This window comes from Primulina eburnea, chromosome 16, assembly GCF_022965805.1.
Source record: "Primulina eburnea isolate SZY01 chromosome 16, ASM2296580v1, whole genome shotgun sequence".
NCBI classification, from domain to species: domain Eukaryota; kingdom Viridiplantae; phylum Streptophyta; class Magnoliopsida; order Lamiales; family Gesneriaceae; genus Primulina; species Primulina eburnea.
The window spans coordinates 5079286-5104874 of record NC_133116.1 but is presented as its reverse complement, the minus strand read 5'-3'; the positions used below and the strand labels follow the sequence as shown (position 1 = coordinate 5104874).

Here is a 25589-nt window from a genome sequence, read left to right as displayed (position 1 = left end):
TGTAAAATAAGAAATTTTGAAAATAATATTACATAAAAATTGAATCGATATTCGATAATAAAAAATATATTAGAAAAATAATATTTTCTTCATACATAATTCTTACAAAAAATATTAAAAAGAATATATATTTAACTATTATACTTATAAAAGTACAAAAAGAATAACAAAATTTTCCTTGTAAATTTTCTACTATTCTCATAAATTGTGTATTGTTAGATTAATTGCATGAAAATTACACAATCATTAAATACATAAGGATTAAAATAGTGTTTTTATTTTTTAATAAAAAATTGCAACATAAGAATCTTTGAAAATAATGTTACATAAAAATTGAATAAATATTTTATAATAAAAATACATTAGAGAAATAATATTTTCTTGATACATAATTCTTAGAAAAAATATTAAAACAATAGCTTTTTTTAATTTTAAAAAATCATTAAAAATATTAAAAGAATATATATTTAACTATTATACTTATAAAAGTGTAAAAATAATAACAAAGTTTTTCATTGTAAATTTTCTACCATCCCCTTAAATTGTGTGTTGTTAGATTAATTGCATGGAAATTTTCTACATAATTTATGGGAAATCTATGCATTAAAAATGAATATATGTTTGATAATAAAAATATATTTTTTTTATCTATAAACCTACGTAAGTGTAGATAATTGACAATTTTTTCAATTGTCAAAAGATAAAAATGACATCCTCATCAATACAAATCCAAAAATTCAATAAAGATATATTTGTAAATTTCTAATTGTTGTAAGTGTAAAAAGAAAATATCAATTTTTTTTATTTATTCCACCTAATATATAATTAATTAGTAGCCTAATTATTCCACATCATATATAATTAATAGTCTAACAATTGCTAATGAATTATCACTACAATATACATTGATTGTCATAATTTATATCACTTCAAGAATAAAATGTAATTCCTAAATTAACTTTCTCAAATAATCCATCTTTATACTAAGTTTAAATATTTTATCCTTTTAATTTTCTTTCTACATGTTATTTTATTATTTTAATGCAATTTTGTAATTATATTTTTGTGTAATTTCTAATTAAGTAATAAATTATAGTATCACATGAAGATATAAGAAAAAAATAATTATATATGCAATAGTACAATAACATGATAAGTATATAATAATATAATAATATGAAATTTAATACTAATATATTTTATTATTTTTTAACTAAGAATTGAAAGTAAAGAATTTAATAAATTATTTATTAGAATTTATATCAATAATTATGAATTTTAATATACTAATAATATCATAAAATACGAATCTGATAGAAAAATTAAAATAGTTAGCTATAATAAGAAGTTTAAATATTTTAGTCGCACTTATAAATATATATATATATATATATATATATATATATTTATATATATATATATATATATATATATATATATATATATATATATATAAGACAAAGTCTTTTAGTGGAATCCTTTTTACAGAGGAAAGAGTGACGTGTGAGTGTTTTACATCCATAAAATTCCCGTGTCTTTACTATTCACAAGTTTTTACATTTCAAACTAGGCAAAAACTTGTATGAAACGGTCTCACGGGTCGTATTTGTGAGACGGATCCCTTATTTGGATCATCCATGAAAAAGTATTACTTTTTATGCTAAGAATATTACTTTTTATTTGAATATGGGTAGGGTTGACCCGTCTCACGGATTAAGATCCGTGAGACGGTCTCACATGAGACTAACTCTTCAAACTATATCTTGTTGTTTAGATTGTCAACTGGTTGAAAATATCATTAGAAATATTGAACCGTCTTTCACACTTTTCACGTGGTTAATATTTATAACCGTTTGAGAAAATCTTTCAACCGTGTAAAAATGATTGAAAACAAATTTTAAAAGCAAATTTTGAGTATTATAGGTTATATTTTATTATCAATTATTATTATTTCATTAGTTTGATAATATTTTGACGAGTTAGTCATAAATATTTTAAATTGACAATTATTTGTCCTTAGTTTGCTTCACTTATATAAATTATGATTTATGCATTTATAAAATCCATAATCTGGTTGATTTTTAGGTTATTATACCTTATACGTGGTTCTTAGATATATATATTTTCAAAATTTGTTTCAGTTCAATTCATTCAATATATTATGCTAATTATAATTTATTATATAACATAAAATTAACGACTTGAATTTCAATTTGAGAAACAATTTTGAAAGTAAAGTATATAAGTTCTTAATTAATTTATTCGTCTAATATGACAAAAGATTAAATCAATATAAATAAAAAAATGAATCAAATTATTTTTTAAAAAAATCAAATTTTAATTTTCATTAAATAATTAATATTTACGTGCATCGCACGTGCTTCTTACTAGTGAGTATAAATGAGTAATTGCATACGAAGTTTGATTTCTCATATCCACGTTTTCGTGGACGAGTTTGTGCTTGTTTATTATAATTTATCCGACTAACATGATTTACAAAGTATTGTATTAATTTAAAGTTTGGTCAGTAAACACAAAAAATAACGATACAGATCTCACATCATAAGAAAGAAAGATACGTAGATCTCATAATTTTTTTTTTTTCAATTTTACCTTTCGTTCTCTCCACATTTCAACCACAAAACTGCTCATTTCATCAACTCACATCTTAAATAATATAAAAGAGGGAAGCTCGAGTATTATATTGCACGAGTTCGACTCATAGATATATGGACTTACTCTATTTTAAATTTTTTAAATTTCATTCTCATTCTTCGTCATTTTTTATTTGGAACGATGATTATATTCATTTTTTAATTCACGATAAAGTTGATTTAATTTAAATATATAACCAATCATAACTCGTTTTTAAATATCAATGTAACATTGTCATTTTAAAATTTAACAATTCCTATATTATTTGTTAATTAGAAGTGAGAATCAAACAGAAATTGGATGAAAAAGATTTTGTTTCCCTCTAGAATAAAAACATGTGCATATATCTTCCACTCTAACTACATAAAAAATGGCGGTCTGCTACATCATGGTAACTATCTCTTACGCCTTTACTTGAAAGATTCCCATTTTGAGGCCGCCACGAAGTTGTTCGACGAAATTCCTGAGAGAGATGTTAGAACCTGGACTATTCTTATCTCGGAATTATCTCGAAGTGGGTATCACCGGGCTGCTTTGGACTACTTCAGTGCCATGCAGATAGAGGGAATTGTTGCCCCCAATATCTTCACTTTGTCGAGTGGTATCAAGTGTTGTGTATGTGGTGGAGATGATGGGGTCCGAATGGGTAGAGCGATCCACGGTTGGATAATCAGAAATGTGATTGACGTGGATGTCCCTTTGAACAATGCAATTCTTGATCTTTATGCTAAGTTTGGAAGGTTTGCTTGTGTGAAAAAATTATTTGAACTGATGGACGATAAAGATCCCATTTCTTGGAACATAGTGATGGCTGCTCATCTAAGCAACTGTGAGATGGAGGAATCTCTTGATTTTTTCAAGAGATTGCCATTTAAGAGTGTTTCGAGTTGGAATACTATCCTTAACGGACTTTTGCAAAATGGTTTTGCGGGAGATGCATTGGAACTTCTCTGTGAGATGGCGAGATTTGGACCCACTTTTGATAAAGTTACCTTTTCTATATCATTGATTTTGGCATCTTCATTGAAGAGCTTGAAACTAGGTAGACAGATTCACTGTCATATACTTCGGATTGGAATAAATGAAGATTTATATGCCACCACTTCACTTATTGATATGTACTGTAAGTGCAGGGAAATGGAGAAGGCTTCTGTGGTTTTTGGTGAATTGCAGAGTAGATGTTCTGAGGGCTTTCATGATGATAAAAAGGCTCAAACCGTTTCTTGGAGTACAATGATTGCTGGATACGTTCAACAAGGTATGATAAAAAATGCCTTGGTATGTTTTAACTCCATCATTCATGGGCAACTTGAGGTGGATTTGTCTACTCTCACTACCATTCTTACTGCCTGTGCTGAAACTGCCCTGTTGGAGCTTGGCCAGCAGATTCATGCTCGTACACACAAATTAGGACATGGAAACGACGTCATCTTGTGTTCCTCTTTGATTGACATGTATGCAAAATGTGGAAAGTTGAATGATTCTTGCTCAGTTTTCAGAGAAACTCAAACTCGGAACATCGTGCTATGGAGTGTAATGATACAGAGTTTTGCAAACCATGGGTGGGGAAGAGAAGCTATTCAGCTTTTTGAGTTGATGCAAAGTGAGGGGATTAAGCCTAATGCAGTGAGTTTTGTAGGGCTTCTTACAGCATGCAGTCATGCGGGTTTGATAGTAGAAGGCTGCGAGTATTTCAGAATGATGATAGAAGTCTTCCACATTCAGCCAGAGATGGAACATTTTGCTTGCATGGTAGATCTCTTGGGCCGAGGGGGTCACTTGAAAGAGATCAAAGATTTTGTCTATCAGACCGGGATTTCTCATTTGCAGGAAGTTTGGAAAGCATATTTATCTTCTTGCTGGATTCATAAAAACGCTGAGATGGCTAATTGGGTTTCAAAGAAACTGTTTGAGCTGGAGCCTTTGAAGGCGATTCTTATCATTTGTTATCAAATACTTTTTCAGCTAACCATGTTTGGGACGAGGCCGCTCAGTTAAGGGGTTTGATGCATGAAAGGGAGGTTAAAAAAATTCCAGGTCAATCTTGGATCTAGCCGTAGAGCAAAAGTCAAGCTTTCAGGAGCATGTGGCAAGTCCAGTTCAGATGTTGAGGTTCTTCAGGTGTTGAGTTTCATTGCATGTGAACATAAAAAAAACGGGGATAGAGACTGCATTAGGAGCTTTCGAAGTGTTTAGGTATTTCTCCCTCTGCTTCCATGGAATTGTCACCTATCCCCTCCATGAAAAAGACTAGCAGTTTTCCAAATGAAACAAGGCAGTGGTGGATTGATATCTGGCGTGGCCAACGGTTTAAAGTTTATTTCGCCGTGAAAAATATAATTGCAGACAGTAGAATATATGTATGTATTCATTCTGCACTGTTTAATGCAGCCGAGATAGTTCCTTAGCATTGATTGCAAGATACATCAATAATTCCAAGGACACTTGATTTACAGTTCTATGGAGTACAGTTTGGTTGTAATATATGCGTTTTTGGTGGAGTAGCAAAATGAAAATACAAATTGTACTGCTGCATTTAGCTTCATCTTTAGTACATCCCAAGTAAAGCAGGAAGAGCCCAGTCCCACCATTTAAATCAATACATCTGCAACACAGCTTGCCTCAGTTATATCAACTGCAAGAAAAACACTATTTGGAGCTTACAAATTTATTGTTTCGATGGCTAATTTAGATATCAATATCATACAATAATTCAGTCTCTAATTTATAGACCAACCACCGACCAATTATATTGGGTCTCTAGTAATTAGAGACCAAACTTTTTAGTACAACCAAAATACAGAAATATCTTTGCTCCTCCTGATATCTCTATGGCATGCAGCAAGCTAAAAAATTAGAAGGGCAGGCGACAGTTCAAATTTCAAATTTTAAATAACGTCAAGCATCAAGTAGAACGTTGTGTAAAAAATTAAGATCGAACTTTTTTATTATTTATTTATTTATTTTTTTATCGAACTTCATGGGTTTTTGACTAAATAATATTTTAAAAAAATTAAGAAATTGTGACCCCTTTAAAAAAAAATATTTCATGTTCAATTTCCTACATATCATTTTTAAATTATTTAAAGTTATTATATTTGGGAAAACTTTATTTTTTCAATAATATTATTATTAATTTATACGAATAGCAAATAAATCAATTATATTATGATTATCAACAAGGAATAAAATAAGAACAATCGTGTTGCATCAGATAATTATTTTAAACCTCTTAACCTTAGATAATGATACAATTGTAAATGAAAATTACAGTTTGGATGCAACCAAAAACTCTGAGAGGCAAGCATGTCTTGTATGAAGCTAAAATGTTCAGAATTTCCAAGAAATCAAGAAACAGAATACCCAACACACTTGCATCGCCTCCACTATATGTAGAAAACAAACTCCTTAAATGCCTCCCCGTTGAGTCACGATTTCATCTGGTTTGATGCAAGTACCTATGGTTTCATTACATTAGCACCAAAAAGTAAGAGTGCTTCGACTTTGATAACTTGTTCGCCGAAACTGCTTCACCTTAGCTTCTGCTAGGATATCAGTCAGGTTGTCCCACTGGCAGCTTCTGCAGCTTTCTTTTCTTTTTGTTTCTCTCTCTTCTTCTTGTTTTTCGATGCATTCTTGCTCATCTCCCTAAGTTGACAAACAGAGGATATTCAGCAACAAATCTAAATGCTTAGCAGAAAGAAAAATTTCCTTGGGGACTTACCCAGGAGGGGTTCCTCCAAACAGCTGCATGAAAAAAAAAACTTGAAATATCAGTTTTTAATATAATGACAAACAAAAGTCACGCATGCATACATTGTAATGACCAAATCTGAGAATTCGGGCCATAAACAGGTCATGTGCATATTACTTTGGAGGATAAACAAAAAAAGCAGGGAGTTCAAAGTCAGTTGCAGCAATCAACCGCAGCTGAAAGTCGCAAGTACAACAATCATGAACAAGAGGTTGTATGTTCTGTCCAAAGAGGCAAAGACATTAGCAAAGGAGAACATGTTGGCCGCAGACTTGTAAATTCTCAAATGATATTGAAGGATAATACCCACTAATATCTCCCAGAAAAGTTGTTAGATAAGACAACCCGGTTAAAAGTATGCAACTAGTTTCCAGCTCTCAGATTTTCTTGTGAGTTTGCTCAAAAAATATTACTCCTAGAAGTGAAGGAATGCAATGCAGAAACGCAGTAAATGTTGAATACAGAAAGAATGATTTCAGTGTTGGTTGACAATATCCAGATTTAAATGGCAGTTTATCGATAATACAAAGAACTTGTCAAGGTCGTAGCCAAAACGCAAATCCAAGTCTTCGATGCTCGATTGGTAGAAATCGATAACTTTACTCCTGGGTTTCTATTGTAAGTCCAATCAAATTCATCCTTAAAATTTAATATAAAATATGTAGCATGCCTAACATTTGCGAAAAAAAACAATATAGACGAATTTCCTTGAGTTATTATTATTTTTCAAACGATTTCCCTACACTAAATGATAAGCTAAAATAGACTCAAATCCATTATGCCTTTACTCGTCGAACACATCAACAAGAGAGTCAATTCCGTATGAAATCCTAAATAACTTTCCTGGAAAAGTCGTTCCTCTCCAAACTGAAGCTTTATGGAACTTGACTTTAGCTGTACCTCGTGCCATACAGTCTTAAATTCATGTAATTCCATAAAGAATGTTTTTTTCAATATAAGTAATTAAACTATAATTCAAATATTCATCTTCCATTCGATTAATTGATGAAGACTTTGGTTGGAATACCAACAAAGAGCAACAGAGGTGAATTATAATTATAACGAATAAAAAATAATTTTTTCACTCCTCAAACGTGTGATGTTGGTTAATGGTGGAGGGATTTAGAAGATATTCTATTGTTTTATTAATAATAATTATGTGTATAATTTCAAAAGTTTAGGGGTATTTTTTCATATCAAAATTTAAGGGGGCAGCTAGCCCCCTGCCTCTATGTGGCGCCGCCACTGGGTTGATGGGTGCAACCACCGTTTTCTATCCATCCATAAAGATCCCATTTACTGAATGGGTCTGAGTGGTTGGGACCTTTTGTCAACTTTTCGGATATCTCCAGTCTGCTTGGTCTTAAGTTGATTTGCAAGGTAGTACAATATATTTTTCCTAAAATTGACACAAACAGTACCTCCGCCTGAATTGCAGCCGCAGCTTTAGCATGAGGTGGGCGATAAGCAGCAGGCTTATGTACGGGAGGGTTGGCAGAAGAAGCATCAGCTCTTGAGGACACTTGACCTGCTCTTGAACCTTGTCCTGAGAGCAGTCACACGTCAATACCCAAATGTTCCAATAAACGAAAAATATGCAGTATTGTGTACCATGATTAAAATGAAAAACCTTGTTTTGTCATGTCTTCCATTTTCAAAGAGTCGAGAGCCTTCAAAGTTTCTGCAATATCACCGAACTTATCAGGTGACTCTGGTTTCCATTCTGCCTGTGTTAATATAGAGCACAGCATGTGAGATGACAGGGTATATAATTTCAATGCAGGGCAGCATGAAAGGTACTTACCTGGAATAGCTTGTCAAGCATCGTCTTGAAATACAACGATCCATTGTGGTGAAAGATTTTGATGCTTCAACAAAACAATGCAATAGAGAAACACACATTACGGATTTAATTTTAAAGTTAAATGCATGAAAATAACACTCACAAAAACCATCTAGACCCGATACTTTAAATCTAATGGTTAATCCAATACAGAGAGGACAAAATCATCTAAAGCACCTACATTTTTTAATGTGGCAACAGCTTCGCTTATTGCTAGAGAGGTTGGCTTTCAAAGATGTAGTGGTCCAAGGTTACAGCCTTATGAGGAATATAACTATATTTGTATTGATAAATGCTTCAACAGCGATAGATGTGTATATTCATACTCAAAAATATTTTGGCATGCAGTTTTAGTTGTACTTAATGCAGTAACATAACAAATAAAAATGTCATCTTTGACGGGTCATCACTGAGTTGAGGCACCATGCTAGAGTGTTTCTTTGTCTGTTTCATGACTGATGAAACAAAACATAGCATGAGAGCCATATGCTACATGTTTACAATCATTTCACATCTGAAAGTCATTAATTGAAATGAGGACATATATTAATCAAATTCAATGGCTCGTAACAAAATGCCAGTTTTGCCAATGTATTTAATTAGCTTTACAGCACATATCCTTTATGAAGCTTTTAACGAGATCTTCTTTGAAGAAACTTGCATTCAGTTACTAAAACACGTGAAGGAATAGAAGGACAATAGGAAAAGTAGAACCATACCCATTGTCAACCTGTAGCCTTGGAGCTGTGGTGGCAGTCATAAAAAACCGTCCATCTGGAGACCATTCACTCGTCACTGATAATTCAGCTTTTGTAGTTCCCTAACCTCTTCTTTTCCGAATAATCCCAAAAAGCCTGAACAGGAAATTGAATCGACTTGATCATAAAACACAGGAAATGGAATAAGTAATAGAAATTAGGAACAATTACATGGAAAGCTCTAGAAGCGAAGCATTTACAAACAACTGAATAGTTTCACTGAAAACTATTAGTTACAAAATCATACTGTTGCAGCTAAAATTTGCATCCAAACATCTGCACTTTGGCAAGAACCTAAAACGCATCACATAAGGCTAAGTAGAGGATGCACCAAGTGAAGCCCTCCAAGACGACAAAAAATGCCGTGTTCACGACAAATGTGCAAAAGCTAAAAGTCTTCTCATTATCATTTAGATTAAATAGAATCATTCCTTTATATAGGCGAAAAATATTAAAATAAATACCGTAGAAAATTATTCTAACTAAATTGTAATAATTAATTTTAGTCATGCATCTACACAATCATTGTTTAATAGGAACTTTTCCGTGGTTCAATGAAACCCTGTCAGTGATTTAACTCTTACTTAGCTTTAGATCAATTGTCCACCCTTAGATCAGGATCTCAGTATAAAGGTCATCCAAGAACTGGCGAAACAACACACGTATAAGACAAATTGAACTGTTTTGGAATTGATAATGATTGTAATACAAATGTACCATAATTACATGAAAAAAACTTATTGCACGATCTTTGAGGGATTATATTAAAGGGGATGAACTGTTTTGAAACCATAAAATGGTACAACAAATGATAATGAAGAAGATCTTATCACAGCCAAGGGTCATATTATAACATATGTATAGGATTATATTAAATAATTATCATAGCCAAGGTTTCTGAGGAAGTGCACAATCTTTATATATAGGTCCACCAACTTCACCCACTTGGTCAATGCTAACTATAATTTTCATTACCTCACCCAACCTCACCAGGATTTACTGTTAAGACTTCTAAGTTCAGGTAGGAACTCGGAACTGACAAGTCTGATATCTATCATTCTCAAATTACCAAGCTGGTGACTGCAGCAACCCAGCTAGCATAGGTGGTGAAGGTAGCTAAGGCGACAAATTGGATATATATTCATGTACCTAAAATTTCACATCTAAACTACTCCATAATCTTGAAAATCTTCAGATCAAATGAAACCTACCACAACCCCTATCGTCACAACTATAACCCCAATATATGCTTGCACTTTTGGCAGTCCCTTCTTTCTTTTCTGAATTGACAGTCAATTATTTCTTAAGTATTTACCTTAAATACTAGTAAGAAAGTGAGGAATACTTGAAGAGAAAATTCGAAGAATTTGGTGAAGCTACAAAATAAGATGTACAGTAGAAAGTGGAATTTATAAAAGAACTGCGATGAAGTAGAAAATCGTATGTAAATTATATCTTCAAATCATAATTTCAATCTCAGTCTTAGTTGGCAAAACTAAACATGACATATATATAACACTCGAAGAGTAAAGAAATGATTCAATCTTTGAATCATTATCTCAATCTTAATCAGCCAAACCTACATAATATTATTTTTCTATAACTATTCCCTTTCTATCCATCCATTTTAATAATAACAGTATAACATATTGCTAGCTTATCTATCATTTCAACCAAGTATACCCTTACACAAAAATTAAGTATGGTATGTTCCCAGTCATGATCTGGTGTACAGTTACACTGCCAGCAATGAAAACAATTCAAAAAAATAATAATAAATAAATAACAGTATCAGTTAAGTACTACAACATGATAGTTCTTCATATTCGATTTTGAAAACTGAGTTAATTAAAAAAGTAAGGTATCAGAGAGGAATTCTTGTAACTTCAAAGCAGCGGAAGGATGCAAAGGCAAGTTTCAAGAGAACTCATCAAATAATGAAAAAAGAAAATCACTGAAAGAGCATACCATATCACCAGGTAAATTCCCAAAGCCTGCCAGACATACAACTATATACAAGTTTTTAAGGGAACATGAGATGGGAAATATTGTTTTAGGAAACTAGAGAGCAGCAAGTGAAAATGAATACCATTGTTAATTAAGGATACACTTTCCCTTTGGATTCCATCTGATAGTATTGTAAGGACCGGTACCCAGCTCCAGTAAAGGATTGCATTTCTTGTCAAATATAGTTGCCATTGCAGGCATAACTGAACTTTAGTCAAGAAAGTGAAAAATTCTAAGACAGAAATCCGTGCTTAATTTGCTAGATTTCTTAGACTGTTGGACACAAATCCCAGTTTACTTCTTTGTTGTCAATTGAGGGCCAGGGCTATACCCTGAAATAGATATCAACTATTTTACATTTGGCATGTACTGGGAAGCATCTGAATTTGTGAAACTATAACGGTATTGCACTTCTATAAGGATGATATTTTCAGTGCCTTTGCTTCCGCAAGTTGTCTAGCTTTATATTGGTTCAAGACCACTTTCGACATACATCTAATGCCTTCTCTGGAAGTTGGAAAATCATACATATCAACAGTGAAAGCACACAGGAGAGTTGCGAAAAAAGGAAATTAATGTAATCTCACAAGGGACAAGCCAATAACCAAAAGTAAATGCCACTAAATCCATTATGTTCTATCATTACATGTTCATATCGCTTAACTCTTTTTGTGTTGCTTCCTCTTCTTCGTAAGTTGAAAACACAAGTTCAATCCATCCAAAGAAGAATAAGGATACATCCATATACAACTGCAAACTCCTTACCAGTATATGACCATTGAACATCATGAACAGGGCCTTCTTTGCCTGACAATTAATTGATGCCAAAAACGAGTGATATTAGAACAATGAATATATGGCTCTCTGAATCTTCTAGCCAAAGAACGGAAAGATATAGATGAAACATACGAAGTGGCACTAGTCCTTCATGAGTTCCATTTGTCGTCAAATAACTCAACTTTGATTCTCCATAGTAACTCTGATTGGTTTTATCAACATCTGACTGCACAACTACTAAAAGCCCGGTGGAACCACGGTTCCAGTTCAGTTGCACCGATGAGCATCTGAAAAAACTTCGTCGAGCAACAGGTTGACTTTGTACCTCCTTCGCACAAGTAAATATTTGTACATTGGCTGGCATTCCCTGGAGAAACAGTAAGCAGCTAAGATGTGCGCTACCTTCGTCACTAATGCAGCACATATAAACTCCATGGAATATGTTAATTAAACAATAACTAAAAAAATCATTATAATCCATCGAGTGCTTCAAAATTCACAATCTTCCCATGCTCGTGAGTACTGACAACCCTTTAACTACTTAATCATCAGCAATACGGACAGCATCTTCTCTAAAGGCTTCACCACAAATTGCACTCTAAAAACCACAGTGCGTGATATTTAGCCCATTAAATTCAGGGCAAGGGGCAACAAATATAAGTATTGCATAAACCATTTCAACATTGAAGGAATTAACTAAAATAATATAAATGGACAAAACTAATTAACGTGTTAATAGTGATTAAGAGTCCGATGTCAATAAATGAAAACCTTTGATTCTGGAACAAATGCTGCCACATACAATCCAGGAGTTTTAGAAAGTTCAAATGCAGCTATTCCAGGCACTCTAACCCTATGAATGATCCCTTTAGAGAAATCAGTAGGGTCAAAGAATTGAACTTCATTTGTTGCCAAACGACACGCAACAGCTTCGTCAGAGCTGAAGCAAATAGAGGGCCTGATAAAACCAAGTACCAAATGAGTAAACATTCAACCTTCCAACAGTCAAATTTCAAAATTACTTCATACTATATCAATTACCATGTTGCCTTTGTCATGTTCTTCTGGAACATCTGATAAACAGATTCACCGGTATCTATCTTCCACACAATCATGTTCTTATCCTGTGGTGACGTAGCTTTCTGAAAGGTCTGAAGATAAGTTCCACGTGGAGATATGCTGGAAGCAAGAACATTCGGGACTTGCAAAGATCTTATCTCTTTAAAGCTTTTGCAATCGTATGTGCTAATAAAAGAGTCTGATCGCATAACTGTGAGTTTCGATCCATCCTCACTGAACTTTGTACTGGTGCACAAAACTTTATCATGCTTGATGCTAGGTTGCCCATTGATAAATGGAGGGCCATTCCAAATTGAAAAACCCTCTGGATCTCTTACTAATATGTCTAACAACTTTGAGGGGTCGGCAACTTCCATAAGGGATAAAATACAATTCTCTGCAATATATGGTGATTAACTATTCATTATTGAAGCCCTCAAAATTCAGACACCACCAAATTGGCCATGCTTATTTGATGATCAAATTTCAAAAGACTTCGTCTAAGATTACACTTTGGTGATTGAATAATACATCAATGGACTTCACAGTAAAGAAATCCAAATTCAGTCTACCAATGATTAAAAACTACCAACAGCTTAAGCACAACAAATTTAATCCAAAAATTAGAGAATTTTCTAAGTTCAATTCATCTCAACCAAGACTGAACAACCCATTTAGTCTGTTCTCATTTCATACATCTGATTTTCCAAATCCTTATGACTTAAAATCAAAAAGTGCACGGCTCAAAAACATCAAAAACTAATCTTGCGGACTTCAGATGACGAATAACATAATGCATTAATTTACAACACATAACACATTTACCGCCGACGAAGACAAGCTCGCCGTCCCGACAGCGTCGCACCGTTGAACTGGACGGCCAATATCAATGGGGTTAGGGTTTCTAGGTATAAAGCAGCCAGAAGAACAAGGACTCTTAAAGGATGTTTAATATATATCCAATTATTTATTTTGGAAACTAATACAATAATAAAAAATTATTATTAAATATATATAATTTTAATTTAAAATAAAAACCCATCGTAGCCCATGGCGCCACCGCTCTTGTCATTCTGAGCGGTCCGTCCATTTTCCCGGCATGGCGTCAACCTCGAACAACTTGACGGAGATTAGGCTGAATCCCATTGAAGCAACCCCGGAGTCCTTCCATGAATTCGGGCAAGTGATCGAAGCCTCGCCGGACGGCGACGAGTTCGGACCCCAAGACGCGCAGATCGACCTCTCCCGTGGGATACCGAGGTCTTCCCGAACTAGATTATGACTTATTTATATTCCATCGTCAAGAAGATTTAGAAATTAGAGTTTTGATATCTAAACTACATTCGATTGGGCAACGGGTAATATTATTACTAAATTGAGTAATGATTTGTTTTCCTTTGTCCAAAAATTTGCTTTTGTGAATCATAACTACAAGCTATTGTCTTTGGAGCAAACCTCAACTTTACTGTATAAGTCAGCAGTTAATTCATGTCGAACGGTGGATGTTGGATCATAATAAAGAAATGATGTGCTGCTTTTCATTCTAATCAAGTTCTTCTGGCTTTTTTCTTCATCTAGTTCTGCTTAATCTGCTAAATTATAAACTTCCGTATAAATAATGATTAAATATTATTTTTTGCATTTTACTAGGCTGTATGTCATGCATCTAGAAGACCGGCCTCTCAAATTTTCCTCAATTACACACCACGCCAGTGTGACCCAGTGCCTTGGTTCAATTGGTGGTCATTCATGGTATCTTGGAGTTGCCAAGCCATCTCTTGTTGATCCAAGTGAAATCAAGGGCGTCGTTGGAGCAGACATTTTGCAATCGCATTGTGGTCATTTCTATGTCCCTCCAGCTGTTGATGATGTGCGTGTTTTTAAAATTTCAGGTCCCAAGTTTTTGAAGCTTAATAAGGGTACATGGCATGCTGGCCCATTATTCCTGCACAAAGCAATGGACTTCTATAATCTGGAATTGAGCAATACAAATGTGAGCACTTCTTGCTTTTAACTCCATGTAATTTCTGATTCTTGTTTGACATTGTTAGTGCTGACTATGTTAAGAATGTTTCAAAAATTGTATAAATGGGACAGTTATTCTGTAAAGTTGAGTTAATTTAACAATAAAAACTAGGATTGGTGGACCATAATGCATGAAAAAATTATCAACGGTGGCTGCTGCTCAATGAACTACCTTTGTGGAATTCAGCAATGGATTCTTACTCTTCTTGTCAGAATTCATTTACTTGATCACCTGTCAGTTTTTTGGAAACATTGATTTTGCTCTGAGGAACTATTGTGATAAAAGTAAACTGAAACCTTCTGTAACATAAGGGTGCCTTGAGCTATGTTGACAAAGTTACTAATTTTAGATTATGCAAAATTATCTGACTAATACATTGAAATTAATATTATCAATCTATTGATCTGATCATCAAATTTAAATCCATTCGCTTAGATTCTTATCACTGAATTGCTATCTCTGATTAGAATTGGTGTTCTGGCTGACTACATTAAAGTTCCTCTGACGTAGTGTTACTTGTGAGAATATTTAATTGAAATGCCATTGTTTGAAGTTATAGAGCTTTAGATTGGCTGAAACTCGAATATAGTCAGATCCGCATAAGATGCTTGATACTTCTATCTATCTTTATCTTTATCTTGTAAATATCCTAGGCTTGTTCCTCATTTTCAGCTGGAATCCTTTTCTTTAGTTTCTTTTGGGTAGAAAAGGTTGTGTGCACATTCTTCAAGTTGGGTTGGAATCCGTGTCTTTATTGCCCTGGAAGTTGGTTGTTTCTTAGATGCGATACAATTGAGGGGTTTTTTAAAAATTCATTAAATTGTCACCAATCTGATTTTCCAGTGCAAAGTATTACGACTATTTAGTTAGTAATCTTGTTAATAATTTAGCATGTACCAACGTTTGACGGGTTATTAACCTAGTATTAACACCTGCTAGATCTTACTCAATTTTTTCTTCACGCCAATTATGTTTTTTTGTTCTTCTGTGCAGGTGGTAGATCACACAACACATTATTTTGCAAAGAAGAACAATGTTGTTTTTGTGATGAATGAGTAGCAATATTATTACATCGCTCAGATTTTTCAAGCTAGATGGAGGAATAAAAACAAAATTGTATCTTTTTCTTTTCTGCTGATAGTTGTTCGGAACTCTTGCAAGGAGCTACTGAAAGGTTGGATCTGCAATATGTAACAGAGATTGTGTAGATTTTCACTTCTACTTTTGCCATGTTACTTTGTGGCATTATAATCCATGTTATAGTTAGAATTAAATACAATGATTCTTATTTGCGAGGAAATATTCATTATGTTGTCAATATGTTGTGTACATACTTGGGTGAACACTATCGCTTAGGAGTCTTCATATGCAGATAATACTATTGATACTGGAATCAACTGGTATCATTTAATTCCTGGATGGAAGAAATGAAAGCAAACGATCTTATTTGTAACTGCTAGTTTTAATTCCCACAGAACTTCAAAACACTCCATTTTACCCCTAATACATGTTTGTCTTCAGACACTACGATTTTTGGGTTCTTCACCTGTGTATGACTCAGATTTCTCTTGATAGATCCAACCATATTGCTGCATGTAAGGATTGGCTGTGGTCTTTAGAGGGTAGCCAGCGATTGTTTCCTCCCACACATTTCCATCCGCCAAATCACGAACAACTTCCCACACACAACTATTGCACTTGAAACCAGAACCAAAACTGATCATCCAAACTTTGTCCCTTTTCCTTAGCCTCTTCTTTGCCTCCATGTACCCCAACACATACCAAAGGCTGCTTGCTGACGTGTTTCCAAATCGATGAAGAGTCATTCTAGACGGCTCCACGTCATTCTCAGTTAGCCCCAAACCCTTCCTAATTTCTTCAATCACAGCCGTACCACCAGGATGTAGACAGAAATGATCTATGCCGGCTTTAAGATTGAGAATTGCTGCTCTTTTCAGAAATTTCAGCGCTGCATACCTGATAAGTTCTGTTAATGGCATGACTTTTGGTGCTAACTTTGCTATATTCTTGGCAAAAGCCCGAGTCGCAACCTTCGGGAGGTTCTTACCAAGGAAAAATCCAAGCGTCCCTTGATCATCCTCCTTTTGCATGCAACAAGTGTGTGCTTCATCACTAGCTCCCAAATGAGTACGAACCAGACAGTTCAACCTCATTTTTGCTCGATCTTTAAATGCTCTGTTGTTTGTCAGGAGAATCGAGCATCCTCCTGAGCGGAACAAGCAGTTGGTGAGAATCATCGACTTGTCTTTCCCAGAATACCAGTTTGGAGCTATGGACTCGGAAGTTACCACAACCGCAAAAGCATTCTTTTTTGACTTGAAAAAGTTCTCCACGAGATTGATGGAAATGAGGCTTGCACTGCATCCCATGCCCGTGAGATTGAAAGTTTTGATATCATGCCTCATTTTATAACGGTTTATTATTCTTGATGTCAGAGAAGGGATTGGAGCAAGTAAAGCTACATTCACAACAAGTACGTCGATATCTTGTGGAGAAACACTCGTCTTTTGAAACAGCTGGTCTAGTGTCTGGATGAAGAACTCATCCATCTCAAGAATCCCATCTCGAAGAATCGAAGAATTTTCTCGTCCCTCGATGATGTTTCTCGGGCCGTAAGTGTCTTCTCCTATCCCTGAATTCACGATGGCACGCAAGAGGAACTGGTGCTCTTGGAGGCCAAGATTTTTGTTTCGCATAATGATTTCGCCGCAGAATTTTGTGCTAATTTTTCTGTCATTTGAAGGTTTGTGGCACTCGTAATGCAGAAGGTAGCAGCATCGATCTCTTGTTTGAGAAGCAATCTCATACAGAATGCAAAGGAAAAACAGAAGAGAAAGAAAACTCAAGGTTATCATCAGTGGTTCCATTCTCTTTTCTGTTAATATTGTGCTATTGTATGTACAACCGGTACATCTATATATATACACACGCGCACACATTTGTGATTGACTGGAAAAATGGGCAGTAGAGTCCAAGGTTGAAAAAAATGCAGAGAGAGCAGGAGAGTAAGCATTTATGTTCCGCTTTGTTCTTGAGCATTTGACTGAAAAAATGGGCAGTAGAGTCCAAGGTTGGTAAGAATAGTGGCAGAGTTTTTGTTCTTGAGCATTTGACTGAAGTTGAGGTGAACTTCTAGTTGATTAGGTGAAGTTTTATTGCATATATAATTTTATCTATGAATTTTTTTTTATTTTCCTAAAATAGCCTTTTTTTTAAATCTTCAATCATATGTTTATCTATATTTTGAAAGTTCAAAAATATGAAAAATTTATTATATGAAAATAACAAATTTAGATAAATACTTAAACACGTAATGCATGTAAAGAGCCACCAGTTCCAAATAAATACCAGCCTCCTCAACCTTTATCTCCTCTTCCCAATAGAATAATTAATAGAAGAGTTAACGTTTTTGGAGGCTTCTCAACTAAATTAGTTTGTACACATTCTCATTTGTCAAACTTTTTGCGTCACTTGCAAATGAGATTTGAACTGAACTTCTCAGAAACAATTTTTTGTCATGCCTCTACTGCAAAAGCTGACACACGCGATGCAATTTTATTTTACTTTTTTAAAAAAAAAAGTTAATAAATTGAAAAGGGTCGTTTTCTTAATGGACCGACTCAAATCCAAAGTTCAGTCACCATAAAATGTGGGCTGTTCAAATTCAAGATAACACTAAAAAAATACACATGATATATACTAAGACGTTACTACGGTTCAGTCACCCCCATAAAGATAATATATATGTGTAAGATATATTTAATAATATAAATAAAGTACAACACTGTGTATTTGCAACAAAGTCTTTGTAACCAATGTTATCATGAGTAAGAGGTCCATTACTTGATTCTGAACCAATGTATTTGCATTTTTTAAATTTAAGAGTATATGTGGGTTACAGTTTTCGTGTTACAAATAGTGATCGTCCTGCCTATAGTTTATATCCGTCAAACCGATCAACGGGGATTTACGAATCTGTTGGTCCCACGTGCGGAATTTGAGATAATAAAACCCGAAAATAAAGAATAAACTGGACACCGAGATTTACGTGGAAAACCCCTAAAAATTATTAGGGTAAAAACCACGGGCAAGATGAAAAGAATTTCCACTACAATATTTTACTGGTGTACAACTCACTCACTGTGTTTCCAAAGAGAACACAAACTCTCTTAATACAGGAGAACAAACACCTATCAAATATTATAGAACACACTCAAATGCTTATAAGATGAGAGAAAACTCGAAGAAGGGATGATTTCAGAATGAAGAGGGGAGCTCTATTTATAGAGCCTCTGGACCGTGTGAATACGCGTTAAAAACGCGTATTCAAATTCCGTCTGAAATCTCTGCAGCCAACCCACGTTTTAATTATTTTTCAAAGATGCAATTCAATTTTGCCACCAACTTTGGCCCACCTATTAATTCCTTTGTCTCTTTGTCGACATTTCTCCCACTTAGAGATTTGATTGAGAATCAAACACATCTCCACACATCCTTTCAATCTTGCCATTCCCTGCTGCTTACGTTTCTGCTAAGCCACTTGAGAATCTACACCACTCAAACTTATCAGTGTTCACTGGCTTGGTCAGAAAATCAGCTATGTTGTCCTTCGTATAGATCTTCTGCATATCCACGCTTCCTTCTTCTACTACTTCTCGCACAAAGTGAAATTGTACTCCGATGTGTTTTGTTCTGGAATGAAAGGCTGGATTCCTTGCGATGTGCAAGGCACTCTGACTGTCACAAAACAAAGGAACACTCTCTTGTTTGTGGCCGATCTCCTCCAATAACCTTTTAATCCATATTGCCTCCTTGCAACCTTGAGTAGCTGCCATGTATTCTGCCTCTGTTGTAGATAACGCCACAACTGTCTGCAATTTTGAAACCCAGCTTACTGCTCCCCCTGCAAGTGTAAACACATAACCAGTAGTAGATTTCCTCTTATCAGGATCACCTGCATAATCTGAATCGACATAGCCCCTGAGTGTAAAATCCGATCCTCCATAACATAATGCAGCATTCGAGGTACCATTAATGTATCTAAGGATCCTCTTAACAGTGCTCCAATGCTCTCGTCCAGGATTCGCCATATACCGACTAACTGCTCCCACTGCTTGAGCAATGTCCGGTCTTGTACATATCATGGCGAACATCAAACTTCCCACTGCTGATGCATATGGTACTCGAGACATCTCCATCCTCTCTGCTTCACTGCTAGGACACATTTCGGAGGATAACTTGAAGTTAACAGGAAGAGGGGTCGAGATTGGCTTACTATCTTGCATGTTGAAGCGTTGCAAGATTTTCTTCAAATAATTTTTCTGCGAAAGCCAAATCTTTCTGTTACTTCTATCTCGGTGAACTTGCATCCCTAGAATCTTGTTTGCTGGTCCCAAGTCCTTCATATCAAATTCCCTAGCCAACTGTGCCTTCAATCCTTGGACCTGATCTTTGTTGGGGCCTGCTACCAACATGTCGTCCACATACAACAGCAGAATAATATAATCATCACCGGACCTCTTGAAATACGTACAAGGGTCTGCACTCAATCTGTTGTATCCAAGGCTCATGATATAGGAATCAAATCTCTTGTACCAACACCTCGGCGCCTGTTTGAGACCGTACAGAGATTTCTTCAACCTGCAAACCAAGTTCTCTTTGCCTTTTTCCGCAAAACCTTCTGGCTGGAGCATATAGATTTCTTCTTCAAGATCTTCATGAAGAAATGCCGTTTTCACATATAGCTGTTCTAGATGTAGGTCAAACACTGCACACAATTCCAGCACCACTCTGACTGTTGTAAGCCGAACCACAGGAGAAAATATCTCATTGAAGTCAATGCCTTCTTTCTGAGCATACCCTTTTACCACCAATCTAGCACGATACCGCTCCACCTGGTTGTTGCCATCACGCTTGATCTTATAGACCCATCTGTTACCGATGGCTTTCCTCCCTCGTGGTAGTGTAACAAGATCCCAAGTTTTATTCATGTCTAATGCCTCCAATTCTTCTTGCATTGCTATCATCCACAAAGATACATCCGAGCTTTGAGTAGCCTCGTGGAAACTCGATGGCTCACCATCTTCTGATAATAGACAATATGCAATGTTGCTTTCAGTGACATAATCTGAAAGCCAACCTGGTGGTCTTCTGTCTCGAGTTGACTGCCTCACATTGGAAACCTCAGACTCAACTTGTACTTGTTCTTCGTGCTCTGGTACTGCTTCACAAGAAACTTGACCTTCGTCTGTCTTATTTTCTACCTGAAAAATAGTAGTTTCTGAATTCTGTGTGCCTTTGTCTCCCTTTACTTTATCTTCCTCGAAGATAACATCCCTGCTGATGACAAGCTTGTGAACAGTAGGATCCCACAAGCGAAACCCCTTTACTCCATCAGCATAACCCAAGAAGATACATTTTCTGGATTTCGAATCCAACTTCGATCTTTCTTGCTCATTGTACAGAACGTACACAGGACTTCCAAATGTATGCAAATGAGAATAATTTGTCGGCTTCCCGGTCCACATCTCCATCGGAGTCTTCAGATCAATCGCCACTGAAGGAGAACGATTGATAATATAACAAGCGGTTTTAACTGCTTCGGCCCAAAATGACTTTTCTAGACCCGCAGTCCTCAACATAGCTCTTGTTCTGTCCAACAAGGTTCTATTCATCCGCTCCGCCACTCCATTCTGTTGAGGTGTGTAAGCCGTCGTGAACTGTCTCTTGATGCCCTCATGTTGACAAAATGCATCAAACTCGTCACTGGTATATTCTCCTCCATTGTCAGTCCTCAAACACTTGATTTTCTTTTCAGAATCAAGTTCAACCCGCGCTTTGAAATCTTTGAAGACTTGGAAAACATCTGATTTCTTCTTGATTGGATACACCCAACATCTCCTAGAGAAATCATCAATGAACGAGACAAAATATCTCGCTCCTCCTAGGGATACAACCGGTGCTTGCCAAACATCCGAATGAATCAGCTCCAATATGCTTTTGCTCCTGGCAGTAGAAGTGCCAAACTTTAATCTGTGTTGTTTACTGGTAACACAGTGCTCACAAAAGGGTAGTGACACTTTTGTAAGTCCCGGCAGCAGCTTCCGTTCTGAGAGAATTTTCAACCCCCGTTCTGACATATGCCCGAGCTTTCTATGCCATAACACTGTTAATTCTTCTCCTGAACCAATTGATGCAACAGCTAGTTCTGCCTCTTTGTGTGTTTCTCCCAAAAGTACATACAGATTTGCAGCAACCTTTTCCGCCTTCATAACCACAAGCGCCCCCTTCACAATTTTCATGATCCCGTTCTCGATCCGAGTTTTGCACCCGATGTCATCCAATTGTCCCAAGGACAAAAGATTTTTCGTCAGTCCTTTCACATGTCGTACCTCCTGTATGGTGCGAATTGTGCCATCAAACATTTTAATTTTGATAGTACCGACCCCAGCGATTTCCAAGGCATGATCATTTCCCATGAATACAGATACTCCTGAGATTGGTTCATAATGATCAAACCATTCTCTACGAGACGTCATGTGCCACGTCGCTCCTGAATCCATAATCCATGTGTCACAAAATTTGTGTCTGCCTTCTGCAACAGTTGCTGCTTCGCTGAATAATATTTCACCACTGCCTGAAGTACTGGCCACATTTCCTTGAGAACTTTTATCGATACTCGTACACTCTTTCTTGATGTGCCCTTTACCGCCACATTTAAAGCAGTAAATATTTTTCTTCTTACTTCTCGACTTTGATCTACCTCGTCTTTGGCTCCCACTGGAGTCACGGTCCATGAATCTTCCTCTTATCATCGGCAAAGCCTCTGCCTGCTTCGAAGTTACCAACATGTCTTCCTTATTCTTGCGTCGGCTTTCTTCTCCGAGAACCGCAGTTAAGACATCGTCGAATCTTAGAAAGCCCATAAGAATATTGTTGATAATGTTGATGATAAGTTGATCATATGAATCTGGTAGACTTTGAAGTAGAAGCTCCGCACGTTCATTTTCCCCTATTTTATGCCCCATGGAAGTGAGTTGGGCAAATAGAGTATTTAGTGTGTTGATATGGTCGGTCATCGATGAAGATTCCGCCATCCGAAGAGTATAAAGCCTTCTCTTTAGGAAAATCATATTGTGTAGGGACTTGACCTCGTACATCTTTGTTAGAGTATCCCAGATAACTTTGGCTGTTTTTATCTCAGAGATACTTGACAAAACTTCGTCAGCTATAGCCAAGTGTAAATTGGCAACAGCATTATCATTCATCTCGTTCCACTTTCCATCATCTGTAATCTCCACCGGTCTATCTCCAATAGCCGCCAAGCAATTCTCCTTTCTTAAAACTGCTTGTATCTTTATTTTCCACAGCATAAAATTGCTTCCATTGAACTTTGCTATCTCGTACCTTCCCGCCATTATGTCTACGACAATTTTAGTAGACCGGACAAAATAATCCCGCCTTAAATAAAAAATATCAAAAAATCTTTTCTGATGTGGAAGATCAGTCTAGGCTGCAACCACAGAGCATACTCAGAATTTTAAGAAATTTTAAACCAAGGCTCTGATAACACTTGTTGGTCCCACGTGCGGAATTTGAGATAATAAAACCCGAAAATAAAGAATAAACTGGACACCGAGATTTACGTGGAAAACCCCTAAAAATTATTAGGGTAAAAACCACGGGCAAGATGAAAAGAATTTCCACTATAATATTTTACTGGTGTACAACTCACTCACTGTGTTTCCAAAGAGAACACAAACTCTCTTAATACAGGAGAACAAACACCTATCAAATATTATAGAACACACTCAAATGCTTATAAGATGAGAGAAAACTCGAAGAAGGGATGATTTCAGAATGAAGAGGGGAGCTCTATTTATAGAGCCCCTGGACCGTGTGAATACGCGTTAAAAACGCGTATTCAAATTCCGTCTGAAATCTCTGCAGCCAACCCACGTTTTAATTATTTTTCAAAGATGCAATTTAATTTTGCCACCAACTTTGGCCCACCTATTAATTCCTTTGTCTCTTTGTCGACAGAATCTAGTACAGGTCAAGGTTAAATGTGATTTGGGCATATCTACATATTCTCCCGAAATACTAGGACGTGCTCTTGTTGTGTTGATACACCCGTGAAACCTGAATTTGGAAAACAAATTATCAGGAAAAATGATTGTTCTAATTTAATTTTTGGAAATGAGATAGCTATTGACAATGGCAGCAAGTCATACTCATCGTCGGAATTGTTGGACAAAAGTGAAAAATTGATATATGGTATGTCTCCGACCACAAATCAACTTTGCAGGACACAACCACGTATCATAGTGATCGACGTGAACAACTTTGCAAGTGAACAACTTTGCAAGTGAACAGCTTCGCAGAGCGCTACTAAAAATCAGGGCAATCGGGATCTTTTTGCGACATGGGTGCGGTCTTGGCATTGCAAAAAAATTTGGGAAGAGAAAATTAAGACAACTTCGAGGCGGTCCAAATAAAGATAAATTGATCAAAACATAAATTTATTGGAATGTTTAAAACATTTTAGCATAACATAATAAAAATAATTACTTGTGCTTTTATAATTACTCAAATTATCAGTAATTCACTAATCTCGTTGTTTTACGAACCAAACCATATATAAGAATAATGTCTTAATAGTTATCTAACCATCTCTCAAAATAGAGTGATTTCCGCATCATTTACCCGCAGTGTTATAAACTCGATTCTGGGTTGGACCGCTGTAGATTGGATTTTTGAGGTCGCCGGTAGATAGAGAGGATATTGTAGCAGTACAACAAAATTAATGTCAAAGCTACTGTTCGATTCACGAGCTGGAGATTGAGAGGATCGAAGACGTCAGGTTGCCTGAAGACTTAAGAAATCATTTCGTGTGTCTCATTCGGGTGAACGCACGAGAACCCAAGCTATAATGTCAAAAAGGGACAATTCGTAACTTTCTCGCATCGCGTCCTCCAGTCCCATTACCCGCTCCGGTGATCTTAGTAGCTTGGCGGTGTACCCCCGATTGGGAGCCATTACCAAAGAAATCGTTAAAGGCAACTTCATTCGGATCAGATGAAGATCATTTGATTTGCTAGTGTTTTCTGTCTGTTATCTCAATTGCTGAAAGTCCTGTTATTAGTTGTTTTTTCTATCTATATTAAATAGTTTTGGCTAAAACAATTTAGGCATAAGGAAATTCGTTTTTTTTTAAGTACCATCTACAATGCAATCAACCAAGTTAAAGAGAATCTTAATAATTAATTAGTTCATGTTTTTGTTTTGCTTTCTAAAATTATAATAATATATTGTATAAATTAAATAAATTAAGTATAAAAATATTCTTCACAAAATACTTCGCGAAGACCTAATGACTTTCCAGTGATTTTGGGGCTATGCGGGAAAACCCGCGAAAGAGAGAAGAGATCATCAATTTTTTTGGATTTGGGTTCAGACAATTTTTAAAATCCCTAAATAGTTCGAAGTGGATATACAGATATTATTCTTTCCTCGAATTTACTCTGAAATTAATATTAATAATATAATAATTTTTTTAAAAAATATTATAAAATAATCTTAATATTAATATTTATATTAATTTTTTTGAAAATATTAGTATTAATATTATTAATATTACCATAAATAATAATAGTATAATAATAAGTTCGAAGATTCCTCGAACCAGCA

At 35.5% G+C, this 25589-nt stretch overlaps 3 protein-coding genes and 1 pseudogene across 3 annotated transcripts; 2 read left to right on the top strand and 2 right to left on the bottom strand.

Annotated features, from left to right (window-relative positions):
* Positions 1 to 2898: 2898 nt before the first annotated feature.
* Positions 2899 to 5334, top strand: LOC140817402 (putative pentatricopeptide repeat-containing protein At3g23330; annotated as a pseudogene).
* Positions 5335 to 5870: 536 nt separating this feature from the next.
* Positions 5871 to 13230, bottom strand: LOC140816485 (eukaryotic translation initiation factor 2A). Its single transcript, XM_073175802.1, is given in 14 exon segments — positions 5871 to 6113; positions 6190 to 6303; positions 6380 to 6402; positions 7831 to 7955; positions 8040 to 8136; positions 8214 to 8277; positions 8972 to 9072; positions 9074 to 9106; positions 10979 to 11019; positions 11119 to 11220; positions 11756 to 11824; positions 11927 to 12161; positions 12566 to 12752; positions 12836 to 13230. Coding segments are annotated over 13 exon segments (1563 nt in total). The 3' UTR covers positions 5871 to 6113; positions 6190 to 6212.
* A 674-nt stretch (positions 13231 to 13904) lies between these two features.
* LOC140816487 (uncharacterized) lies at positions 13905 to 16130 on the top strand. Its single transcript, XM_073175804.1, has 3 exons — positions 13905 to 14113; positions 14504 to 14846; positions 15873 to 16130. Exons 1-3 carry the CDS (start codon positions 13953 to 13955, stop codon positions 15936 to 15938), a joined length of 570 nt encoding a protein of 189 aa, XP_073031905.1. The 5' UTR covers positions 13905 to 13952; the 3' UTR covers positions 15939 to 16130.
* Positions 16131 to 16251: 121 nt separating this feature from the next.
* On the bottom strand, positions 16252 to 18054 carry LOC140816486 (3-ketoacyl-CoA synthase 12-like). Its single transcript, XM_073175803.1, has one exon. The coding sequence runs from the start codon at positions 17837 to 17839 to the stop codon at positions 16397 to 16399; it is 1443 nt and encodes a 480-aa protein (XP_073031904.1). The 5' UTR covers positions 17840 to 18054; the 3' UTR covers positions 16252 to 16396.
* Positions 18055 to 25589: the final 7535 nt, after the last annotated feature.